Below are 19,341 nucleotides of genomic sequence, written 5' to 3' on the forward strand. Positions count from 1 at the left end.
GTTGGCGTTAAGCATACGGTATATATCTCCCGAGACAGCTCGCCGAAGGCATGGCTGCGGGGCCATGCTAACGAAGCGGCAAGGCTAATTCGCATAGCTCGCATTCCAGATGTGGAAGCAAAAGGCGATGGAGACAACTAAAGACGCTTGGCATCCGTGAGTGACGCACCGAAGAGCTGAAGACGAAACGTGGATGCGAAGACCGGCGTCTTCCCTGGCTAATTAAGCATGTTTTGGAAGGCAATTCGACGAATAAACAACTTGACGTGACTCTTATTTCGGGACTTTTGGGGACCCTGGTTTATAATAACCAAATCGGCTGTGTAGCTGTCGGTTGTTGCCGACTAACGTCAAAAAGAGACGCCTTGATTACCATATCCGATGATTTACATAGCCTAATGCTGGGCACATGCAAGCTGCTTTAGGCCTTCCGACGTCGCTTGACTTTCAATTAACCTTAACCTTTACATCTTCTGGAAACAATCTTTTTATAAATTGAGCAGAAAAATTCAATGAAATATTTTTTGACAACATTCTGGTTATCATATTTTCTTTTTTCCAGGCGATCCTAGTTTTCGACGTCAACTACCTAGTTTCCGATCTTCCCAAGTTGACATTCGAAAGACTACTGTAATTTTTCACGACTTCAAGACTCGTTGCAACGACAGCCCGAAGCGAAAAGAAGAAAACCATTTTATTTTTTCAACAAACTAATCTCGTCATGAACGCCCGGTGTCAATGCGGCGCCGTCTCGTTCCAGACGCCACTGTCGGAGCCCCTCGCGCTGTATATATGCCATTGCTCCGAGTGCAAGAAACAGACAGGTTCAGCGTTTGGAACGTCAGCCATTTTCCCGCGATTCAAGCTCCCTGAGACCGAGGACTTGAACTGCTATGCGTATGTCAATTGATACTCTTAGTTTCTTGAATTTGGACGAGATGGCTATTTGTTTGGTTGAGATGGGGAGATGGGCTAGGAATGAGTAAGGTCTTTGTGCTAACGGGAGATCAATTCTAGACGGCCGACTGCGTCAGGGGAGACGCTTTACTGGTATGAGCTCGAAATTATATACGACTGGTTTTTCGAAGTATTCAGTTGATACTAATCTATTTATACAGTTATTTCTGCCGCCTTTGCGGAACACGACTCATTCACATAGCACAGGTATGCCTTCTTGACCCATACAAGCACTGCTCTCTCTTCAATCCTGTTCACCCTGTTCACTATTTCTTAACACTGGTGCGTCGCGGAACTCAAAAGACTAACTTCTATTCTCGAATCCTTTCCGTATCAAGTCACAAAATGTCCTCTCTGTCAAGGGTGGCTGTATCGAGGGCCTAGATTGGTCAAAAGCAATCCACATCTGGACAAAAAGTGCAATGGTGCCTATCCCGGAGGGATCAGAGGCATATTCGGAGCGATCGAGTAGCGTCGAATTCGGCCAGACACAAGAGCTGTTGGATTAGCCTTGATCGTGCTCTTTACTTGTTTATTTCCTTTGTTTCATCTTTTTTTCTTTTCTGTTCTTCTCCCCCCTATTACACAACTTGAGGGATGAGAAAGCCTTTTATATGAGATCAAGGTAATGCCAAATGCACGGGTAATGGGAATTGTGCCGATGGCGGCGCTAATATAGCCCCGCGAAAGTTGATACGATGTGGTTCGTCCAGAGATGAAAGAGAGTAGTCATTTCTCTGGAACTTAATGCCTGACGGCTCAACTTATGTCGGTATGGGATGATGTTGCGGCCGCATACGATTGTTAGAACGTGCACAGGACGTGGGTGCATAAAACAAGCATGTACATAATATATACCAGGAGTGAATTTTTTGTTTTAAGCATTTTGTTCATCATAATAGAATACTACTCTATCAATTGCTCTTCACCACTCTGTGGACTATCGTCTCGGCTGCCTTCTACTGGTTCATCTCCACCCTCGTTCACTGTTCTCTCAGGCTGAGGTGCGCTAGAGTGCTTCTTTGGATCAAATACGTACATGGGAAACTCTAGAAACACGGTTCTCTTTAGAATCGTCGGCATCTTCTCATACAACTGCGGAGGAAATGGAATGAGGACACTGGTTCGGTCTAGCCAGCGCTTATAGCCTTGCCAATTATTGCCACTTTCATAGCGAGCCTTCGCCTTGGGTCGCTCTGAGAGGGGTATTCCCGATACAAAAAGTAATAGGAACGTGAGAAAGAATGGGCCTAGAATGGTGGCATAGAGAGCTTTATAAGCTTGGCCGCGGACGAAGCCATCTGCGGCCGCTGAGACGGCAATCATGTATATGGCTGGATTCAGTCAAGTCAGCTATCGCCGTTTCCCTAGTAGAGCTATTGAGAGACAGAATGCGATCTTACCGAAATGTACAATAATTTCTCCAAAGTAGTTAGGGTGCCTCGATACAGCAAATAGACCTTTATCACAAACAGCTTTACTATCGTGCTTGCTCCGAAATCGGTACTTTTGTGCATCGCTAACGGTTTCCATCACCAGTCCAATAGAGTACATCACAATACCTGCAATGTCCCTCCCCGTTCCAAAACTATGCTGCGGATAACGAGTCACAGCCGGCGAATTCAGCACCGTCACTGGCAGTGAGACGGTCCAGACCCAGAGCATTTGAAAGATCCAAAAGCCAAGAAAGGGAAAGAATTTCTGGCGCATTTCATCAAAACGATCATCTTTGCCTGTCTTGAGGATACGGAAGAAGAGGAAAGATGTGAGGCGGATGGCCCAGGCGATTAGGAAGAGTGTGACTACGAGCTGGCGGCTGTTATGGTGATGACTGAGGGAGATGGTTACGATTGCAAGGATGATGAAGTTGGAGCCCCCAGCGAAGTCTGAGTGGAATTTTTATGTTAATGATGAGAAGAAAATAGATTTTTTTTTTGTGAGAAAAGGACTCACCAGTTAGCTTATCGAATTTGCAAGTATACGCGATGGCGAAGAAAAAGAGCTGGTGGCCCACGGTGATGAGGGCAGTTATCGCGAGATAGTAGTCGTCTAGCACATGTAGAGCTGCCATTTCATTCAAGTCATTAATATTAATAGTGTTTCTTGCAATAAAACTGCTAGGTCGCTAATAGGAATCAAATCTCTAGATGCCATGCGAGGCGCAGAAATATTATGCTTGCTATATAGGTATCTTAGGCACCCGCAGGAAAAATCAAGTCGTCATCGGCTTGGCTGTTTCTCGATGGGCGCGAGATGCACTATGTTGCCAGCATCGAGAGAATGTAATTGGAAGCTGGTGGCTTGTCTCTTAGCGCTGGTGCTACGAGAGCAGTACTTTGGTCTTGTACATTCTCTTTTTGGTGGTACTCCAAAATGGTACTCCAAAAAAGGGTACATGTATCTATCAATTCTTGGAAGGTGGCGGAGTGCCCAGCTCTTGACGCATCTCCCAACTTCAGAATATGAAAATCGGTACTGGATAAATTCCTTTCCGGAATACAGCTTCTTCTGACCAGAATCTTCATCCACATTTCCAACTTCTATTCATTCTTCTTCACCATCCCCCGTTATCCTGTTATCGACGCCATGTGATAATTTTGTTTTAGATTGCCTTGTCATGCACCATAGCGCCCTCCTAACTCGATGGTGGCCAAACAAACAATAAACATGCAAGCGCCCTGTCCAGGTTCAGCAATTTCGCCTCGATAAGCTTCACTCGATTCATCCACCGACCCCAATCACATCTTACTTTCGTGATGTGAAGAGTCAATCAACCATCGTGAAGTCAGATCTGATAACTTTAGGCGCCATTGCTGGCACCTACCGACAACCCCACATCCCTTTGGCGCGTCTTTGCTCTATTTGGCTCCCGCATCGCATGATGAACAAGGTTACACGCCCATGAAATGCAATCTACATGAAATTAAAATCACCAGATTCCCACAAGCCGTGATCTACAACCATGTCAAGCTCGACCATTGGAAAAGTCGGGAAATGCCCGATACCAAGTTAAACGAGCGGCTTGCTATCATTTCCCTGTCCAGCCCCACTATAGCGAGCCCCGTCCCAGACAGGAGGTGTCTGAACCATGTCTCAGATCCTGGCCTGGACCGTATGGAGTAACGCGAATTGAGTCTAAATCACAACCGCCGCACCGCTATTGTTTGAGCTCCGTATTCGAATCTAGTCAAATGCGGTCTTGGCAACGCTTCAAACATTGTGATGAAGGGTCAAAACAGTCGGAGAAATGAAGGGAGCCACGCCGTTTCTGGGAGAGCTGGGGCTGACGACAGCCCGGGGCTACTCTAGGCTCTTTCTTCCCTTCTTTTCTACTTTCCACGGGACCGGTTTTCTCGTATGTTGTTTTTATCTTCATTTCTCTTCTCTTGTCGTTTTTGAACCATCGTCCGTTTGGTCGGTGGCGATTTTATTTTCACCCGTACTTTGGGATTTTACAGGCCTGGCGCCGCCTTAATTCAACCGTTGCCGTTCGCTCTTTAATTTTTGGTTCTCCCGCTTCGACTGCGATTAATACGGCTTCGGTCATTGATTTATTTCGATATCCAGCTGGCTGTCAAGTAATATCTTAATTCTTCATTACCGAAACCTTCTCGCACGTTGATATTGTGGAAACAGCTGCGTTGTGATAGTCACTGTTTGTGGTCACTTTCGGTATCTTTTTGTTCAGGAAATTTAGAAAAGGAAAAGGAAAACAGAAAAAAAAAAAAACCTACGCGTGCCTTTGTTGTATCCGGCTCCGTAGACAATCTTCACAATGAGGTCTACAGTCCTTTACGCCCTGCTTGCCTCGACTGCAGTTCAGGTATGTTCTTATAGGCAAAAGGGGGCCACGAAGAGTTCAGTAACTGATGATGTTTAGGGTGCTGCGTTGAATCGTGATAAAGATGGCAACCTGATTCGCCGGGACAGCTTATTGGATCAGATAGGACAACTTCTCGGCTTGCCAGGATTGGGGAGTGGAGATGATTCAGTTGTGATTACTACCATCACTACCACTGTCATTCCCGGAGCTACTCAAGTGCCTGGAAACCCAGTCGCAACAATCTCAGTTCCGCCCGCGGTTCCTCCACCAGCAGCCCCGACGGTGAATCCTAATGGAGACGGAGTTGGCGTGACCACGATTCCAATCGCATCGTCTCTGTTACCGAAGACGACGTTTTCAATAGGTCAGTAGCATGGATGCTTGGTCAATGGTGATGACTTCTGGGCCCCTGAATCTAACATACGAAGTAGCTCCTCCACCAGCGGCATCGCAGCCTCCTCCAGCAGCGCCTCCTCCTCCTCCTCCACCGGCTGTCAGTGCTCCTCCGGCTCCTCCTGCCAGCGCTGCTCCTCCGCCACCACCTCCACCTCCACCTCCTCCGGCGGCAAATTCCACAGCACCTCCGCCTCCCCCTCCGGCAACATCAGCTGTGCCTCCGCCTCCTCCTCCTCCGGCTACTACGAGCATCGCAACCTCAAACCTGCCGCCTTCGCCGATCTTCAGCACGCTCCCTGCGTCTTCGGCAGCAACGCCCCCGGCCGCAGTGACGACGTCTCAAAGCTCATCCTCTGCCTCCGCAAGTGCCTCATCTTCTGCGGCGGCTCCCGTTGAGGTTTCCACGTCCCTAATTAAGCCTCCTGCAGCCACCACTACCAGCGTTTCCACAAGCGCTGTTTCAACGACATCATCGGCTACAACTTCAGCATCCTCTTCAAGTGTTTCGGCATCCAGTGCCCCGGTATCCAGTGCTCCTGCTACGACCGCTCCTACTACGACCGCTGCTGCTGCAACCACAGCTGCCCCTGCAAGTACTGTTGCTCCCGCGAGCTCAGCTACTCCCGTGGACTCGCCTGCCCCTGTTGCTCCCTCTGCGCCAGCCAACACTCTCGTCCTTGGCAGCCTTGCTTCCAGTGCTCCACTGGCAGACGGAGAACCAGCCCCTCTTCCTCTTCCCCCGGCAGCAACTGCTCCTGCTATTTTCTCAGCTCCGGCGTCGGATCTTAAGGGTTATGAGCTGGCCAGTGTGCTGAATTTGGGTGCCTTGGTTGCCCTTCCAGCAGCACACACGCTCACAGCAGCAGCTGCCGCGGCTCCTTCTCTTATCATTGAATCATGAGATTCAGAGAATGGAATAAAATAGACGTGTAGTGTAGTTTGGCAAAATTAGGGAGTTTTAATGGTTTAGAGAGATTTTGAGATACCATTTGTTAGTCACAGTTTGCTCAAGGTCATGTTTGCTTGCGTGTTCGTGTATATATCATTCATTTAGTATTTTTGCCCTAGTAAAGCAAAAGAGAAAAAAAAAAGAAAAATCAAAGACATTGTTTCTAGTCTATCCAAAGGGGTATCATGCTTTTGAAACCGTCATTGTTGCTTCCCATGTCTCCATTACGCTGTATTTTTATAGACACTTACAGCGCCCGAGACCCAATATCTAAACACCAATTATATATCCCGTATCACTTTTTTTCCGAAGCTGCGGCTCTTGCTGCTAGTTTCATCTTCTTTGCCTCTCGTTTGCTGATAGGCTGTGCATCTTCCCCGCCATTCTTCCGTTTCTGGTTCTTCCTCTTGCCGGGTTGGTCTGTAGCCGAGGACTGGTCATCCGTCTGGTCGCATTCAACTGGATTCTTCTTTACCACCTGGACGATGTTGATGACTCCTCTGAAACCATCTCTCTTCATCCCCTCGTTGACCACGACGCTCCGCGGTATTGTTCTCAGTCCCTCCATGGCCTTTTCACTCTGAAGTCCCCATACATTGAATAAATTGACGACATCGGCGGGGGCTCTTAGACCAAAGGCGTTTTTAGCTTCGCTACTTAGTATTATGCCTCGCCCTCGGGTAGCTCTGATAAGGTTGGTTGCATTGGAGATGAAATTTGCGCGTCCTCTAGGATCAGCAGCCAAGGCCTGGGAGTAGCATATTTCGAAGCGCACGCCTCTAGTGACGGCAGCCATGCAAGGCTTAGGGCGAAAGTAGAATGGGAAATGCTGCGCCATGTCTAGCGAGATGATGGGAATGTCGAGCGTGAGGCAGGCATTTTGAAAGGCCTTTTCGGTGAGGGGCCGGATGGCGAGGAGGTCATAGACGCCGACCAAGGACGGGAGGCGGTAGTTTGATGCGGCCGGGTCGGCGAGAGGGAGAGTGGCGCGGTGGAGGACGTGCGGGAGCTTGGAGTCGGGAGATGAGGCCGGGAGAGATGGGAACGGCGTTGTGGGATTCGCGGGGAAGGGCAGCTCGAGGGTGTGGTTGAGGGCGACGGTGGCGTAGCCGAGAGAAGAGGCGGTTGTGAGCGTTTGGATGAGGCGCTCTGTGGTTGTGGCCGGAGACCAGGCGATGCTGAGGTCGTAGAGCATTGTGTGGGAGGAGAGAGATGTCGAGTGAAGCGAGATGGTGTTTTCTTTTTGGCGTAGTGTTTTTTTGCCTAGCTGGGCATTACGGACGGGAGAGAGGTGAGGTTGGTTGATTTCTCGCTACAGTTAGATCGATTAGATCGCGGATGATGTAAGGACGGATGTCAATGGGTTCAACAATGAGCTTGTTGAGCTTTGCGACAGGTATGAGCAAAGGTGAAACTGCGATAAGCGTTTTTTGAGATAAAGGAAAGATAGAAGGTTGCAAGAAATTCTTAGCGCAGCTGCAGCCGTTGGTGGGGTTGCTAGGCTGTGAGGTAGCTTCCTACCAAGGTTGTAAGAGTGTAACCTTAGGTACCGAGTAGTGGTAGATCAGCCCCACGTCCCTTCGATTAAAATTCCGATTTACATTTACTATAATATTTCGTATATTGTCATAATCAACTTAAGCAAAGCTACTATAGATGTTTAGACATAGAAATCCAGAGGCTTAAAGCCTATCTCCGATATCCTAATAAGTGGATGCGTTACCTCGGCCCGTAGCTACTAGTCCATAAATGCGCCGTATCCTTATACTAGTACCAGCTCGTATCCAACTAGGTAGATTCTCATAACAATCGGCTGCTGTTTTATGGAGAGATGTCTTTGCTCATTGATCTTGTAGTTTTACAGCCATCGGTTGGGAGCAGCAATTATATAGTTTTATTGCTCCAAACGTGGCCTCCTTACAAGTCCTTGTTATCCTAGCCATGTTGTGCGCTTTACTACTATACATACCTACGAGGCGGGGCCCTTTTCTCGTAAGAGGTGCTGTGAGAGTCACGGGGGTCTGTGAGAGTCATAGGGGGGTTAAAATAGTGATGCAGTTGCAAAACGCTGTTTCTTTCTATTATACGCGCTAGAGCTATTTTCTATAAAAAAACTCTTATAAAAATGCTTTCTTTTTTATTTGCCTGATAATTAGGGATTTACTATCACTATTACTTGTTAAAAATAACCACTAACTTTATTAGCTACAGGGCACTGATAATAACCACTGCCCAGTGCTAGGTATGTACCTCTTAATGGCACGCGCTGCAACGCGATGAGCTGCTTAAGGTATATAAGGAAAGAACTCGCAAGGCACCTGTAGTTCAGATGAAATAGCATAGTGGTTTAGATAGATAAATACACTTAAATTCTCCTTTGTTTAATTCCCGTAAAGTGACTGTTTTTTACTGCTGTAATTCCTTTTTATCCTGCATTGCGAATTTCCTCTGCTAGCACACAGAAGTAAAGGAAATCCGTAATACACTATAAAAAGAAAATATAGCAGGATTTCTTTTTTTCTCTACTATACTAAATCTGTAATAGTTTTCCTAGCGCCGTGAGTATTTTTACAGTGTAAAAATAATCATTTAGCTATAAAAAACACCCAGTCTCATAAGAGGTATTAAGCTGTAAGAGTCACCCAAGATAAACACTATTTCGCCTTCTTTATTATTACAGCAACCTCCTATTTCCTTTAAAATAACTATTACGGCCGGTAACTATTTTACCTCGTAATTGGACGTAACATTTCTTACGGGCTGTAATTGTTTTCTCCTGCGTGACTACCACTACACCTCTCACCAAATACACCCCCGGCGCCCGAAGGTAACTATGCTCTCACCGAGTAAACTCATGTACTACCAACTACAAAGTACGGCAGGTTGATGGGCGAGACAGCCGTTTTTCGTTTAATACTATCAATTAATACCACAGGTCGGTGGATACCAGAGCTTGTGTCGTGCTCCAATTAAGACCCTGGCTACCTGGACAGCGGGCCTACCCGTGGTAATGAATACCCAAGTACGGGAATCTAAATATGCTTATGGACGTTTAATACTTAGAGTGCTTATCGCTATCTAGTTATGGAAATTATAGCCATACACGGCCGCAGCTAGTTGCATCTCAACAAGTCCCAGGAGATAGTAGTTCCGCAGTGGGTAGAGAGCGGTGTATTACTTCATTGTATCCGACTGTCCGACTCAATCACCGTGGCATTCGACTTCCAATTAGCGAGCCATGGATTTGTAACGTTCGGGATCTCATTATCTACACTAATGCAAGCACATTACCGGTTAGGCTATACTATATTGATAATAGTGAAGATGCATACGAAGTCGCTTATTTGGCAACAATGACCACTTGGCCGTTTAGTTTCATCAAGGTTGGTAGTTGTTAGTATTACATGTATACGTTTTCACAAGGGGCCGCAATAACCCCTGCTACGGACAATAGTATTCTCCACCAAGCATATCACGTTGCTTTGGTTTCTCCTTAATCGCCAACATCACTGAAGAAAGAAATGTATGGAGCAAAGACTTCGGCTATTCTGAAGTCCCTCAATACAATGCCTTGACTCAAATTCATTGTAATTCCACCTCCAGACCCGTTTAAGCAACTTAAATCTTACACGCAAAGAAAGTATAGGATGAATCGCCGAGACACTTTCACGCAAAGAGAAGGTGTGAAGTGTTGATGTCTTTCAAAGGAATAGGCACCGTGAGATGGTATTGTAAACGTGAAACCTCGGCATGAAAATATCAACTTTTAATAATAGAAATAGATATAAGCTTATACGAAGCATGGTGATACTTAAATATAAAAAGGCCACAAGATCTACACAAGAGTTTCCCGAACAGTTCATCACTTCTATTACTTCTTCACAAGCAACTTCCTAAAAAAAAACTCTTTGCCTCTTTATAAACCAATCCAAAATGAAGGTCGCTACCCTTTTCGGTGCTGTCGCTGCCCTTGCTGGCCCTGCCGCTGCCTTCTGGGGCCAGATGGCTGTTGTTGCCCTTCAGGTTACTGGCGAGGGTCCTGCCTCTCAAACAATCACTTTGACCGACTACAACACTGGATCACAGTACTCTGGCCAGCTACTCTACGGCTTTTCTAGCACTGGACAAAATGTCTTGTAAGTAAATGCGCACAAGAGGGAGGAGGAGAAGAAGACGACGAAGAAGATGAAGATGAAGATGAAAGGTCACACAGCATAGAGATGACTGACTTGAAGATGTTTAGCTTCGACGAGATTACTCCTGGAGGTTACTCCTTTTACGCTAGCCTTTGGAAGACCAGCGATGGATGCCACAACATTGACTTTGAGGGTGCTTTGAGTGCGGGCCACGGATACTGCTGCGGCTCTCTCCCTTGCGATATCAGCGCTTAGAGTTGGAAACAGATGGTTAAATATATGACGGATGGTTTTTGTTTATGATGGGTATAATTTATAATAGACGGCGTATATACTTGGAAAATCAAGACATGTGGCGCACTTAAAATGACTTTTAGCAAGTGAAGTTGCATTGGCATCTCGTCTCTAAATCTCCAAAAGGGACATACGAGGCTCCTTGTTCACTAGTAGCAATAATAGCAGCTCTGCTAATAAAAGAAGGCGAAGACTGGGATAAGAATAGACCAGTACTAGTATTTGAAAGGCATGCTTTAATATTAAATCCTCCCTTATTATCTCTCTCCAGATGTTATAAAACCCTTTGCTGCAGGTCTCCCGCCACTCATAGCGGGTGGTTAAAGATACAAAGGTACCTGCGTCGGTACTTGCAGCGCTAAATCCAGCTTAGCCTAAAACCAAACCGCCTCTCGCGGGGAAGGCAGCGTCAATCACAGTTCGCGCCTGCCCATCAATCACCCCGATCGGACAACCATCAGCCCGCCAAGAGAATAGCTTGGCGCATACGTAACGACGTTTCTTTCTTCTCTCTTTCTCTCCGCTTTTATACATACACAGCCTCCTTTTTTATCATCGTCTTCATCATCGAAGCCTCTCTTTTTTTTATCAACTCTCTCATCTTTGACCTCTTCTTAGGCATCGTACGTTTTCAACTGCCCGCCATGGTCTTCTTCTTCTTTGTCTGCGGTCAGCATACCTTTCGCTCAGAGGTCAAGGGCTATGAGGGCGTCATCTGCCAGTGCCACAATTGTGGCAACATGTCTGCTCGAGTCATCAAAAGCCGTCCCTTTTTCACCTTTTGCTTTGTTGTAAGTGTCTTTTCTTCTTCTTTTCATACTCACAATGCCGTTTAGCCGCATCAATACGCGTCTAAGCCAAAGCTCTAAATCAGACTCAGTCATATGAAACGAGATAAACAACCATGCAACTAACATCTCGACACAGCCCATCATCCCGTTCACAATATCTGGATTTGTGGAAGTTGTCTGTCACATTTGCAACTTCCACCAGCCGTTGAAGAATCGTCCTGATGTTGTCTCCATGGCCAGCGGCGGCAATGCCGGACCTGGCCCGTTCCCCCCGCCGGCAAATCCAGGATGGGGTCAGCAACAGCCCCAAGGCCAGGCCCCAGCAAGATACGGCTAAGTCACAGCTCAAAAATTCAGCTGTTGATTGTCTCCAAGCTTTTCAACAAGGAAATCCTGTAATCAGATAAATCGTGAGATGTGCAGAAGCTATGCACGTACTATAAGCAGGGCCATGGCGAGCTACGCAGGATTCTATTGAGAGCCGCCCATCACGGACAACTGGCGGTCCTCGAATTCTGTCGCGGGTAGTGCAGGGCAGGCCCTACAGCTTCTAAGGAGCTTCGAACAACCAAATGCCACGGCCTGTATTGGCGGAGGGGTGGAAAAGGCAGTACCAGGAATATCTTGGCGTTGGTTGAGCTTACAACTCATCGTTACTACCCCATACCACATCTAATGAATCTACACGAGCAACGAAACAAATTTTCAATTTACAGTGGGCGAGCTTATGGCCTGATGATGACTTCTTTTACTTTCTAAGCGGACTTGACTCACAGATATGGGTATGGCCGCGATTCTACTCGTAAATCAAAAGCGTACGCAGATTTCAACAAAAGGACGAATCACTGTCATCGTACGAGGAGTAAGAATACGGATTTTATGAAACATAATACAGTATTTATCTCATGATCTATATTAGGTCTGCAGTGGTACGCTCACTACCAGCTCATATCAGTTATATAGTGATGAACTAAAACATTTAATGGGATATCTTATTTATATCGCTCCAAACAATGCATCTTTTTCAAGCTCTCCCGTCTTCAATATTTTGCCACTTATGATCCTGAGGGCCCATCGCCATCTCCACCACTCATCCTTAAACTCTCCTCAATAGCCTTTTTTAACTCCTCGTCATCACTGGCATTGCTCGCCTCTTCTGATACCTCTTTGCCTTTCCCTTTAGAGTCCCTCCGTTTCTTAAACCCCTCCTCGACTAAGCTCTGCTTCTTGACATACTCCATTACAATCTCCTCCTCCGTCCGCTCTTTCTTTATCCGCTCCATCTCATTCATAGACGCCTCAATAGCTTTCCGAAAGTGTTCCTCCTCCTCCTCGTCTTCCTGCTCCCGCGGTGGCAAAGCAGGAGGCACCTTTCGAGACTCATCAATGGCACGCTGCAAATCAGCATCTTCGTCAGTATTCGGGGTAAATGCTGAGCCACTGCTGCGAGGCTCATCGGTCTGCGCAAGTCCGGTGTCGAGTGCCCGTCCCCGTGAGCCGGACCCTGGCAGCACAGACAGTTCTTTCTCGTGCCCAACCAAGCTCTCGCGAATAGCCTGCTCAATGAGATTTTGATACTCTTCATCTGTGATTTTATACTCTTCGTCTTCAAAGACGTCTGGATTCCTGTTGGTTTCCGCTTTTAGGCGCACGGGATCAGGCAGAGAAGAGCCCTGCTGCTGCATTGCCAGGATACTCTCGCGAATAGCTACTTCAACCATGGCGTCTTCTTCAGGATCACCACGAGAAGTCTCTCTGACTGAGGCCATGATAGCTTCCTCAAATTCTGCATCGGCATTGAGTGATTCTTCCCAGTTTACAGGTGCGGGAGAAGAGGAGCGAGAAAGGGAAAAGCGCCTCGAAATACGACCTGATTTCGATCGCTGTCGCCGTGGCTTTTCTTCTAACGCAGCCCCCATTTGACGTCGTCCATCCTGAAGTGTAGGGAACCAAGAGGTCGGTCCGCCTCCAGATCCGACTCTAGAATGTTCTCTTTCTTGTCCCTTCAGTTTTGTTTCTTGAATGATTTTCAAATCAGGGTCGTGATTCCAGCGATAGATGATATCGGCTTTCTCTCCCTCTGATGCGTTCTGCAGGTCCCGTTCACCCTGAACAACTCTTGATGTGATGATGTAATTCTGGACACTTCTTGATAAGAATTTGTTAAGTTCGGCATAGGCACCCTGCATCACATATGCTGGGAGACCCCAAAAACCTAGCACGCCAAATTGTTAGCAAGTCTTGAAAAGAGAGAAAAGTACGCTTATGGATCACTTACCTGCCGCGGGCTTCGCGATGAGCCCTCCAATACCCTTTCCAACGCCCTTGATCAACCCAGCGGCACCCTCTTTTTGAGCTCCTCTCATTGGTTGCGTAAGCAGTCCTGAGATGCCATCATAAAGACCGAACCCAAATTCTTTTCCGGCGACCCTCACGCCACTGTTGAAATCTGTAACCTTTTCGATCGAGCGAACAGTGTCGTCGTTATATAACCGCGGAATATTCCTGAAACCTTTTGCGAGCCCGAGACAAAAGTTCATGGGTGACTTGACTCCCGTAGATACAATACGCCCAACGTTTTTGGTCGTGCCCACTGCAGCTTCCATAGTCGCGGCTGCAGAAAGTGCCCTTCGGCGAGAAGATGATCGGCTGCCCTGGCTTTCGACAGTAGGTGATCGTGTCCGACCCATTTGTGTTGGTACTGTCGGAAACTGAGTAAGTTGTCCTGTAGCGGCGGTCGATTCGCCTGCAGAATCTCCGCTAGTTCTTACTGGCGACTTGAGACCAGAGCGGTCCTGAGTCGAGTTACGTTTTGATCCTGTATCACTATCATCGCCGCTTGCTTGGCTACCACTGTCTCTTAAAGATTCTCTAGCCTTTTTGGGACTTTTGAGGATATCCAGAGGCATATCCACTATTGCCATACCAATGTCACTGATATCAGTAACAAGAGAGCAAGCACCTGCTGAGATTGGGTCGGGAGGCTGATCCTCCGTATTGTACTCATAAGGGCGGTATCTAGACGAGTGGTCAGCATCATAAACGGGAGCAATTGGGTTGTCTTTTTCTTCTTACAGCTTAAGATCGGTATATTTCAAGAGGCCTTGTTTGACGAGGACTGCAGCGACCAGCGGGCTGAGCCGCACCTTTGTTCTTTTCAGACGCCAAGCCGCAGCTCGACTGGGAGCCACGGAACAGCGAAGAGAATCTATGTCAAGGTGATTATGAAAGCTTCGGCTGCCCGCCTCTGTGCCATTTTCTTCACGGATCTTGTGCCCAAGCGCTTTCGCTTGATCTTGAGTTTCTGGCTTAAGACAGAATTTGATCGCCTCGGCAAGCTTTTCCGCCGTCAAAGTCTTATAGGGAATCGGATTGGGTCCGGCTTTGGCCCTCGCGATCATGGCGCCCCAAAATGGCTGGTCTCCGAAGAAAGGAACCACGAGGGTAGGCTTGCCAGCCTTTATGCCAGCCGCGGTCGTTCCAGCGCCGCCATGGTGGACGACGCAAGATACTCTTTCAAAGAGCCAATCATGAGGAACGTTGCCAAGCATAAAGACGCCTTCAGGTAGTCCCACCGCGTCGGCCCCCAAGCCTCCCCAGCCTTTAGAAACCAGAGCTCGGATGCCAGCAAGGTGGATGGCATCAAATATCAGCCTAGTCATGGCATTTGGGTCGTCAACCACAATAGAGCCAAAGCCGATATAGACTGGAGGAGGGCCGGCTGCTAAAAAGGCAGCAAGATCAGGCTCTGGGGTATACGAAGATGCAAGATTCAAGAAGTAAAAACCAGAAATATCAATGTGCGACCCCCAATCATTCGGTTTCGGAATTAATGCCGGCGACCTGTGTACACATGTTGTTAGAGAAAGGAGCTAGAACTGGTTACTCCGCTAAATACATACCAGCAGTAAGTGTAAGAGATCTTCAATCTGTTGAGAAGACCTGGGGCCCAGATGAGCGAGAGAGGAGCAAGATCCAATGCACTCTCACGGAATCGGTTGATGATATCCCCTAGTCCCTGCCATGTCATCATTTCAACCAGTGTGTAAGTCAGATAGTTAGTGAGAACATCATCGGCATTCGAATACTGAACATTCGCCAGTGGGTGAGGAAACGCTCGCGTAGGTGACCAAGGCATCCTGGAGGACATGTTAGTGACAATGGATAGGGCATATTTTGAGAGATTCCTCACGTAAACATCATATGCAGAGGAATTCCAAGCTTCTCTGCAACATGAACATGAGCAAAACTAGGAGGGTTCGCAATAATTGCGTCGGCCACAAAGGGTTCATGGTTTGGATCTCCAGGCATGCCGGCCTCGGGATCCCAGGGCTCGAGTTTCCTGTGTGGTTCTGGTGGTGGTCCCAGTCCATCGCCCGCCTCAATGCAAGATCTCCAGCAGCCAAGCAGCATCTCTTGAACACCTCTGCGGCGTTTGCTGATCTCGCCGCTCTTCAGGGCATCTAGGCCCGGCATGAGCCCCGGATGCTTCACCATGAAGGCCATTAGCTCGGCAGGGTCTCCCCCTATACTGAAGAATTCGAGGCCATTCTCTTCGACAAAGGTCTGGAACGTCGGGTGCGTTGCAATGCGGATTCGATGGCCATACTTTTCCTTGAGGACTATTCCAAGAGCAACAAAGGGCTGGACATCGCCACGCGACCCAACGATTTGAATAACAACATTAAGCCGCGGCGGAGGTTGCTTGCCGGGCTCACCTACAAGGCTCGGGAGGGTGTATACTGGTGGCCGTGTCGGCTGGGTCACAGGACCAGCTATTTGATTGGCGATACTTGGCGCAAGAAGCTCAGCAAGCCTATGGTTCTTGGTATTGATGTTAATATTAATTCTTCCGTCGCCTGGAGTATCAACATTAGCATATACCGGCTCATCCTGAAGACAGAATAAGAAAGTGCTGATGACCCCTCTCATCGCAGCGCAGTGCTCGTAAAGAAGGGGTGAGATAGCAAGCCAAATACGCACCTGTTACAGCCGCCTCGGCGTCAAACCCAGTTCGTTTGAACTGGAGCTGGTCATGATGGTTTCCATAAGCTGGAGGTGCATCAGCAGGCGCTTCAAGGGCGGGAAGCACGAAGCCGTCCGTCACCACGGCATCAGAGGCAGCCCGATCTCGTCGATGAGGCGGGGTTCTCAACGAGGGCTGCCTCTTAGGTCGACTGCGCTGATTCTCATCGGGCGCCATAGTAAGGGGTCGTTCACGAGAAGATAAGTCTGAATTATCCTCTACTCAGATAGATGGCAGTTGGAAAGAGTAGAGTGTGGACGAGAGAGCCCGAACAACGCTTGGTCGAAGGTGCAAGCTCGGGGCGAATTATGTGAGTGTCACCTGCAGATGTACAGAGGCATGGTTGACGCGGCTGATAATCGATCGCGATCTCTCGTTTGCCTGTCCAAAGTCGCAAGAATTCAATGGCAACACAAACACAGAAACGAGGTTGCGGCTTCGACTTAACCTGGTTTCGGCGCTTGGGCGATGACGTGTGGCGCTCATGAGAGGCCTCAACATTTGCTGGAGCTCGCGAGCAATTGATATCATCGAGTCCTAGCACACACACCCCTGTATTTCAATTCGCGTATGGCTGTGTGATAGCTGGAGCGCTCTAGCCTCTCAGTGAGCCGTATCTGCGTCAGTGCTGGAGACGGCTAGCTCCAGCTGCCCACTAGCATTTCAGTGATGGCCAGAGCTGGTGGCGGTGATTAACAAGCCCTGGCTGATTACAGAGCCGTCATTTCTCGCCGCCCATTAATAATTCGCCAGCGCGTGATATGGAAACTCCCACTACTAGACATTGTAGCATAATGGGAACTTCCGCAGACACGATTTCTTGTGTTCATCTAAGTGCTTGCTTGCTTTTTCACATGTTCGGTTGTGTTGCTATAAATACAGACGCTCCAAGTAGGTAGGTAGGCGCAGATCCTCTTAATGGCACACAGCCTACTGGATACTTTATTTCATGCAGCAGTACCTCGACCCATTTACCATTGTGGAAATATTCGAGCAATACGCAGCCACAGATCGGAATAAGTTCCGGGCGGGATATCCACTAGCCAGACCTGAAAAGGGAGCTTGGATAGAAGTAGAAGATGTGTTGAATAACCAGTGAGATAGCTGCGCTTCGAGGATTCCTATTTGGGAACAATCCTATATCCCCCAAAGAGCATATTCCAGCTGGACCGGGGTTCACTTATCAAGCTCCTGGCACCCAAGGCAAGCTCTCTCGTGATTACAAAAATAAAGAACAACGTAGACTTTGGTAGAAAAAAAAAACGCAAAACGAAAATTGGAATAACCTTATTGCTCATATAATACAAAAAAATATCATGGTCGCTCAGACTCCATGGTGATTAGGGTGGCAGAATGGATCTGCCGAATCCATACATCCACTTGAGAAAGCCTTTTCCTCCGCATCAGATCAGCCTCGTATCAGCTAGATATGGTATTCATAGAAACCTGCGCCGTTCTTGGAACCGTTTTCCCCCAAAATAGTATACCATTCTTATCTCTCCCTCTCTTTCCACCTCACTTCAATTTCTCATAAAAGAAAGTCGTTTAGCTCGAGAACTTGCGGCTGATCTTGGCAATGACTTTATGGACAAGTTAGCAAAAACAGATACTGCGCTATCAACCATTGTGGGTAATAACTCACTGTGCAGAGCAACAACGCTGAAGATGAAAACCAGAGACAGAACAAGAACAACGACGGGGTCAACCTTCAGTCCGGGAGACTCGTCAGTGTAGAGTCCTGTAATTGTTCACGTTAGCAACATAAAGCTTCCAAATATCATGCAAGAGCTCATATGGCAAAGCTTGGAGGACGTACTCAGCATGGTGCTGCTGGAGCCGCCGGCGCCAGCGGCCCGTGTGCTGCTTGGCCTAGCATTGGCAAGCTTCTCCTTCTGATCGGCAGCAGCACGTCGACGGATGGCAGTTCGGGGTCCGCCGGGAGGAGTGGGAGAGGAAGGTCGGCTGATGCTGGAACCGCTGGCCGCGGCGGGGCCATTGGCGGGTGAAGAGGGACGAGAAGACTGTACAGAAGAGGCGAATGTCAGCATGAGCAACCAAGTGTTCTCACAAGATCATCCATTGTCGCAGCGCGAAGGTCGACTTCGTGCAAAGCGCATAATTCATCGGTCTTGTGACGCGATACACCAGCGCCGCAATCCGTCTTCCCAGTGGATTTTCGATTTCAATGGAAGAAGAGCGCGCGTACCATGATGAAGGAGTGTGCTTTTGGGTATTAGAAGAAAAGGAACAAGAATGACAGAATCGACCTTGAATCGCTGCAGGACTCTAGAATCGAATTGACAGAGTGCGAAGTAGGAGGGATGTACTTCAGTAGAAGGGTTGGAGTTGGCGCAGCACGGGCTGGTGGAATTGTGGCCCCAAGGAACCAGAGTTAAGGCCACATTCACAGAAATCCAGCAGTGGCGGCCGAACATTTCTCCGCTACCCCAGAGAACCGGACGCGCACCCACCACCCACACTTTTAGCGCACGCATTGCATAGTAGTTTATTGAATTCCAATCAGGTGCATAGGATGGGGCGTCTTTGCCATGTTCATGATTTCAGATCAATCAAGTACATAACTGGGAATACACGTATTTTGCTTCGGGAAGAGACAATTAGGAGGCCTTTCATAGTAAAAAGGGAAACTAATAGTATAAAGAAGCTTAAAAGCTAAAACAATTTATCGTTTTTGCAACCAATAAACCGCAACGCTTTCCTATCAACATATATTCTGAGTATCTCACATTGATTCATTACAAAGGCCATATAGAGGCTCGGGGTATTTTTACAATTTGGGGGAGACTATGTATGACGGAGGCCCCTCAAGCAACCTCCAAAAACCTTCGCTAGCCATGTTCGCCGCCATCTCAGCTTTACTCCGCTTCACTCGCTGTCCTCCCTTCAAAACCTGCTTCGCAGACTCGCCGCGTGGTATGTGTATAGTTCAAAAACAATGCAAGACAGGC

At 47.9% G+C, this 19,341-nt stretch overlaps 7 protein-coding genes across 7 annotated transcripts; 3 read left to right on the top strand and 4 right to left on the bottom strand.

Moving 5' to 3' along the window:
• Window positions 1–1,863: 1,863 nt before the first annotated feature.
• On the bottom strand, window positions 1,864–3,028 carry GGI43DRAFT_425241 (DUF1295 domain-containing protein; the record flags this gene model as incomplete). Its single annotated transcript, XM_083208484.1, has 3 exons — window positions 1,864–2,291; window positions 2,361–2,843; window positions 2,911–3,028. The coding sequence occupies 3 exons, from the start codon at window positions 3,026–3,028 to the stop codon at window positions 1,864–1,866; spliced, it is 1,029 nt and encodes a 342-aa protein (XP_083057121.1).
• A 1,554-nt stretch (window positions 3,029–4,582) lies between these two features.
• On the top strand, window positions 4,583–6,249 carry GGI43DRAFT_205191 (uncharacterized protein). The gene is made up of 3 exons (XM_083200116.1): window positions 4,583–4,780; window positions 4,838–5,144; window positions 5,212–6,249. The coding sequence occupies exons 1-3, from the start codon at window positions 4,733–4,735 to the stop codon at window positions 6,075–6,077; spliced, it is 1,221 nt and encodes a 406-aa protein (XP_083057122.1). The 5' UTR covers window positions 4,583–4,732; the 3' UTR covers window positions 6,078–6,249.
• On the bottom strand, window positions 6,249–7,900 carry GGI43DRAFT_205206 (RNA-binding RNA processing protein RPP1). The gene has a single exon (XM_083200117.1). The coding sequence runs from the start codon at window positions 7,318–7,320 to the stop codon at window positions 6,421–6,423; it is 900 nt and encodes a 299-aa protein (XP_083057123.1). The 5' UTR covers window positions 7,321–7,900; the 3' UTR covers window positions 6,249–6,420.
• A 2,158-nt stretch (window positions 7,901–10,058) lies between these two features.
• On the top strand, window positions 10,059–10,516 carry GGI43DRAFT_387197 (uncharacterized protein; the record flags this gene model as incomplete). Its single annotated transcript, XM_083203893.1, has 2 exons — window positions 10,059–10,261; window positions 10,369–10,516. The coding sequence occupies 2 exons, from the start codon at window positions 10,059–10,061 to the stop codon at window positions 10,514–10,516; spliced, it is 351 nt and encodes a 116-aa protein (XP_083057124.1).
• Window positions 10,517–11,049: 533 nt separating this feature from the next.
• GGI43DRAFT_205301 (uncharacterized protein) lies at window positions 11,050–11,750 on the top strand. Its single transcript, XM_083200118.1, has 2 exons — window positions 11,050–11,346; window positions 11,483–11,750. The coding sequence occupies exons 1-2, from the start codon at window positions 11,200–11,202 to the stop codon at window positions 11,681–11,683; spliced, it is 348 nt and encodes a 115-aa protein (XP_083057125.1). The 5' UTR covers window positions 11,050–11,199; the 3' UTR covers window positions 11,684–11,750.
• Window positions 11,751–12,401: 651 nt separating this feature from the next.
• On the bottom strand, window positions 12,402–16,549 carry GGI43DRAFT_425243 (uncharacterized protein; the record flags this gene model as incomplete). The annotated part of the gene is made up of 6 exons (XM_083208485.1): window positions 12,402–13,561; window positions 13,625–14,364; window positions 14,422–15,189; window positions 15,249–15,485; window positions 15,539–16,205; window positions 16,330–16,549. 6 exons carry the CDS (start codon window positions 16,547–16,549, stop codon window positions 12,402–12,404), a joined length of 3,792 nt encoding a protein of 1,263 aa, XP_083057126.1.
• Window positions 16,550–17,416: 867 nt separating this feature from the next.
• GGI43DRAFT_414694 (Sec61beta family-domain-containing protein) lies at window positions 17,417–18,747 on the bottom strand. Its single transcript, XM_083207065.1, has 4 exons — window positions 18,579–18,747; window positions 18,189–18,393; window positions 18,015–18,110; window positions 17,417–17,952 (listed from the first exon to the last, which is right to left on the bottom strand). Exons 1-4 carry the CDS (start codon window positions 18,579–18,581, stop codon window positions 17,918–17,920), a joined length of 339 nt encoding a protein of 112 aa, XP_083057127.1. The 5' UTR covers window positions 18,582–18,747; the 3' UTR covers window positions 17,417–17,917.
• Between the last annotated feature and the right edge of the window lie 594 nt (window positions 18,748–19,341).

This window comes from Trichoderma evansii (assembly GCF_050947405.1).
Source record: "Trichoderma evansii strain SZMC 28006 chromosome Unknown GGI43scaffold_23, whole genome shotgun sequence".
NCBI classification, from domain to species: Eukaryota; Fungi; Ascomycota; class Sordariomycetes; order Hypocreales; family Hypocreaceae; genus Trichoderma; species Trichoderma evansii.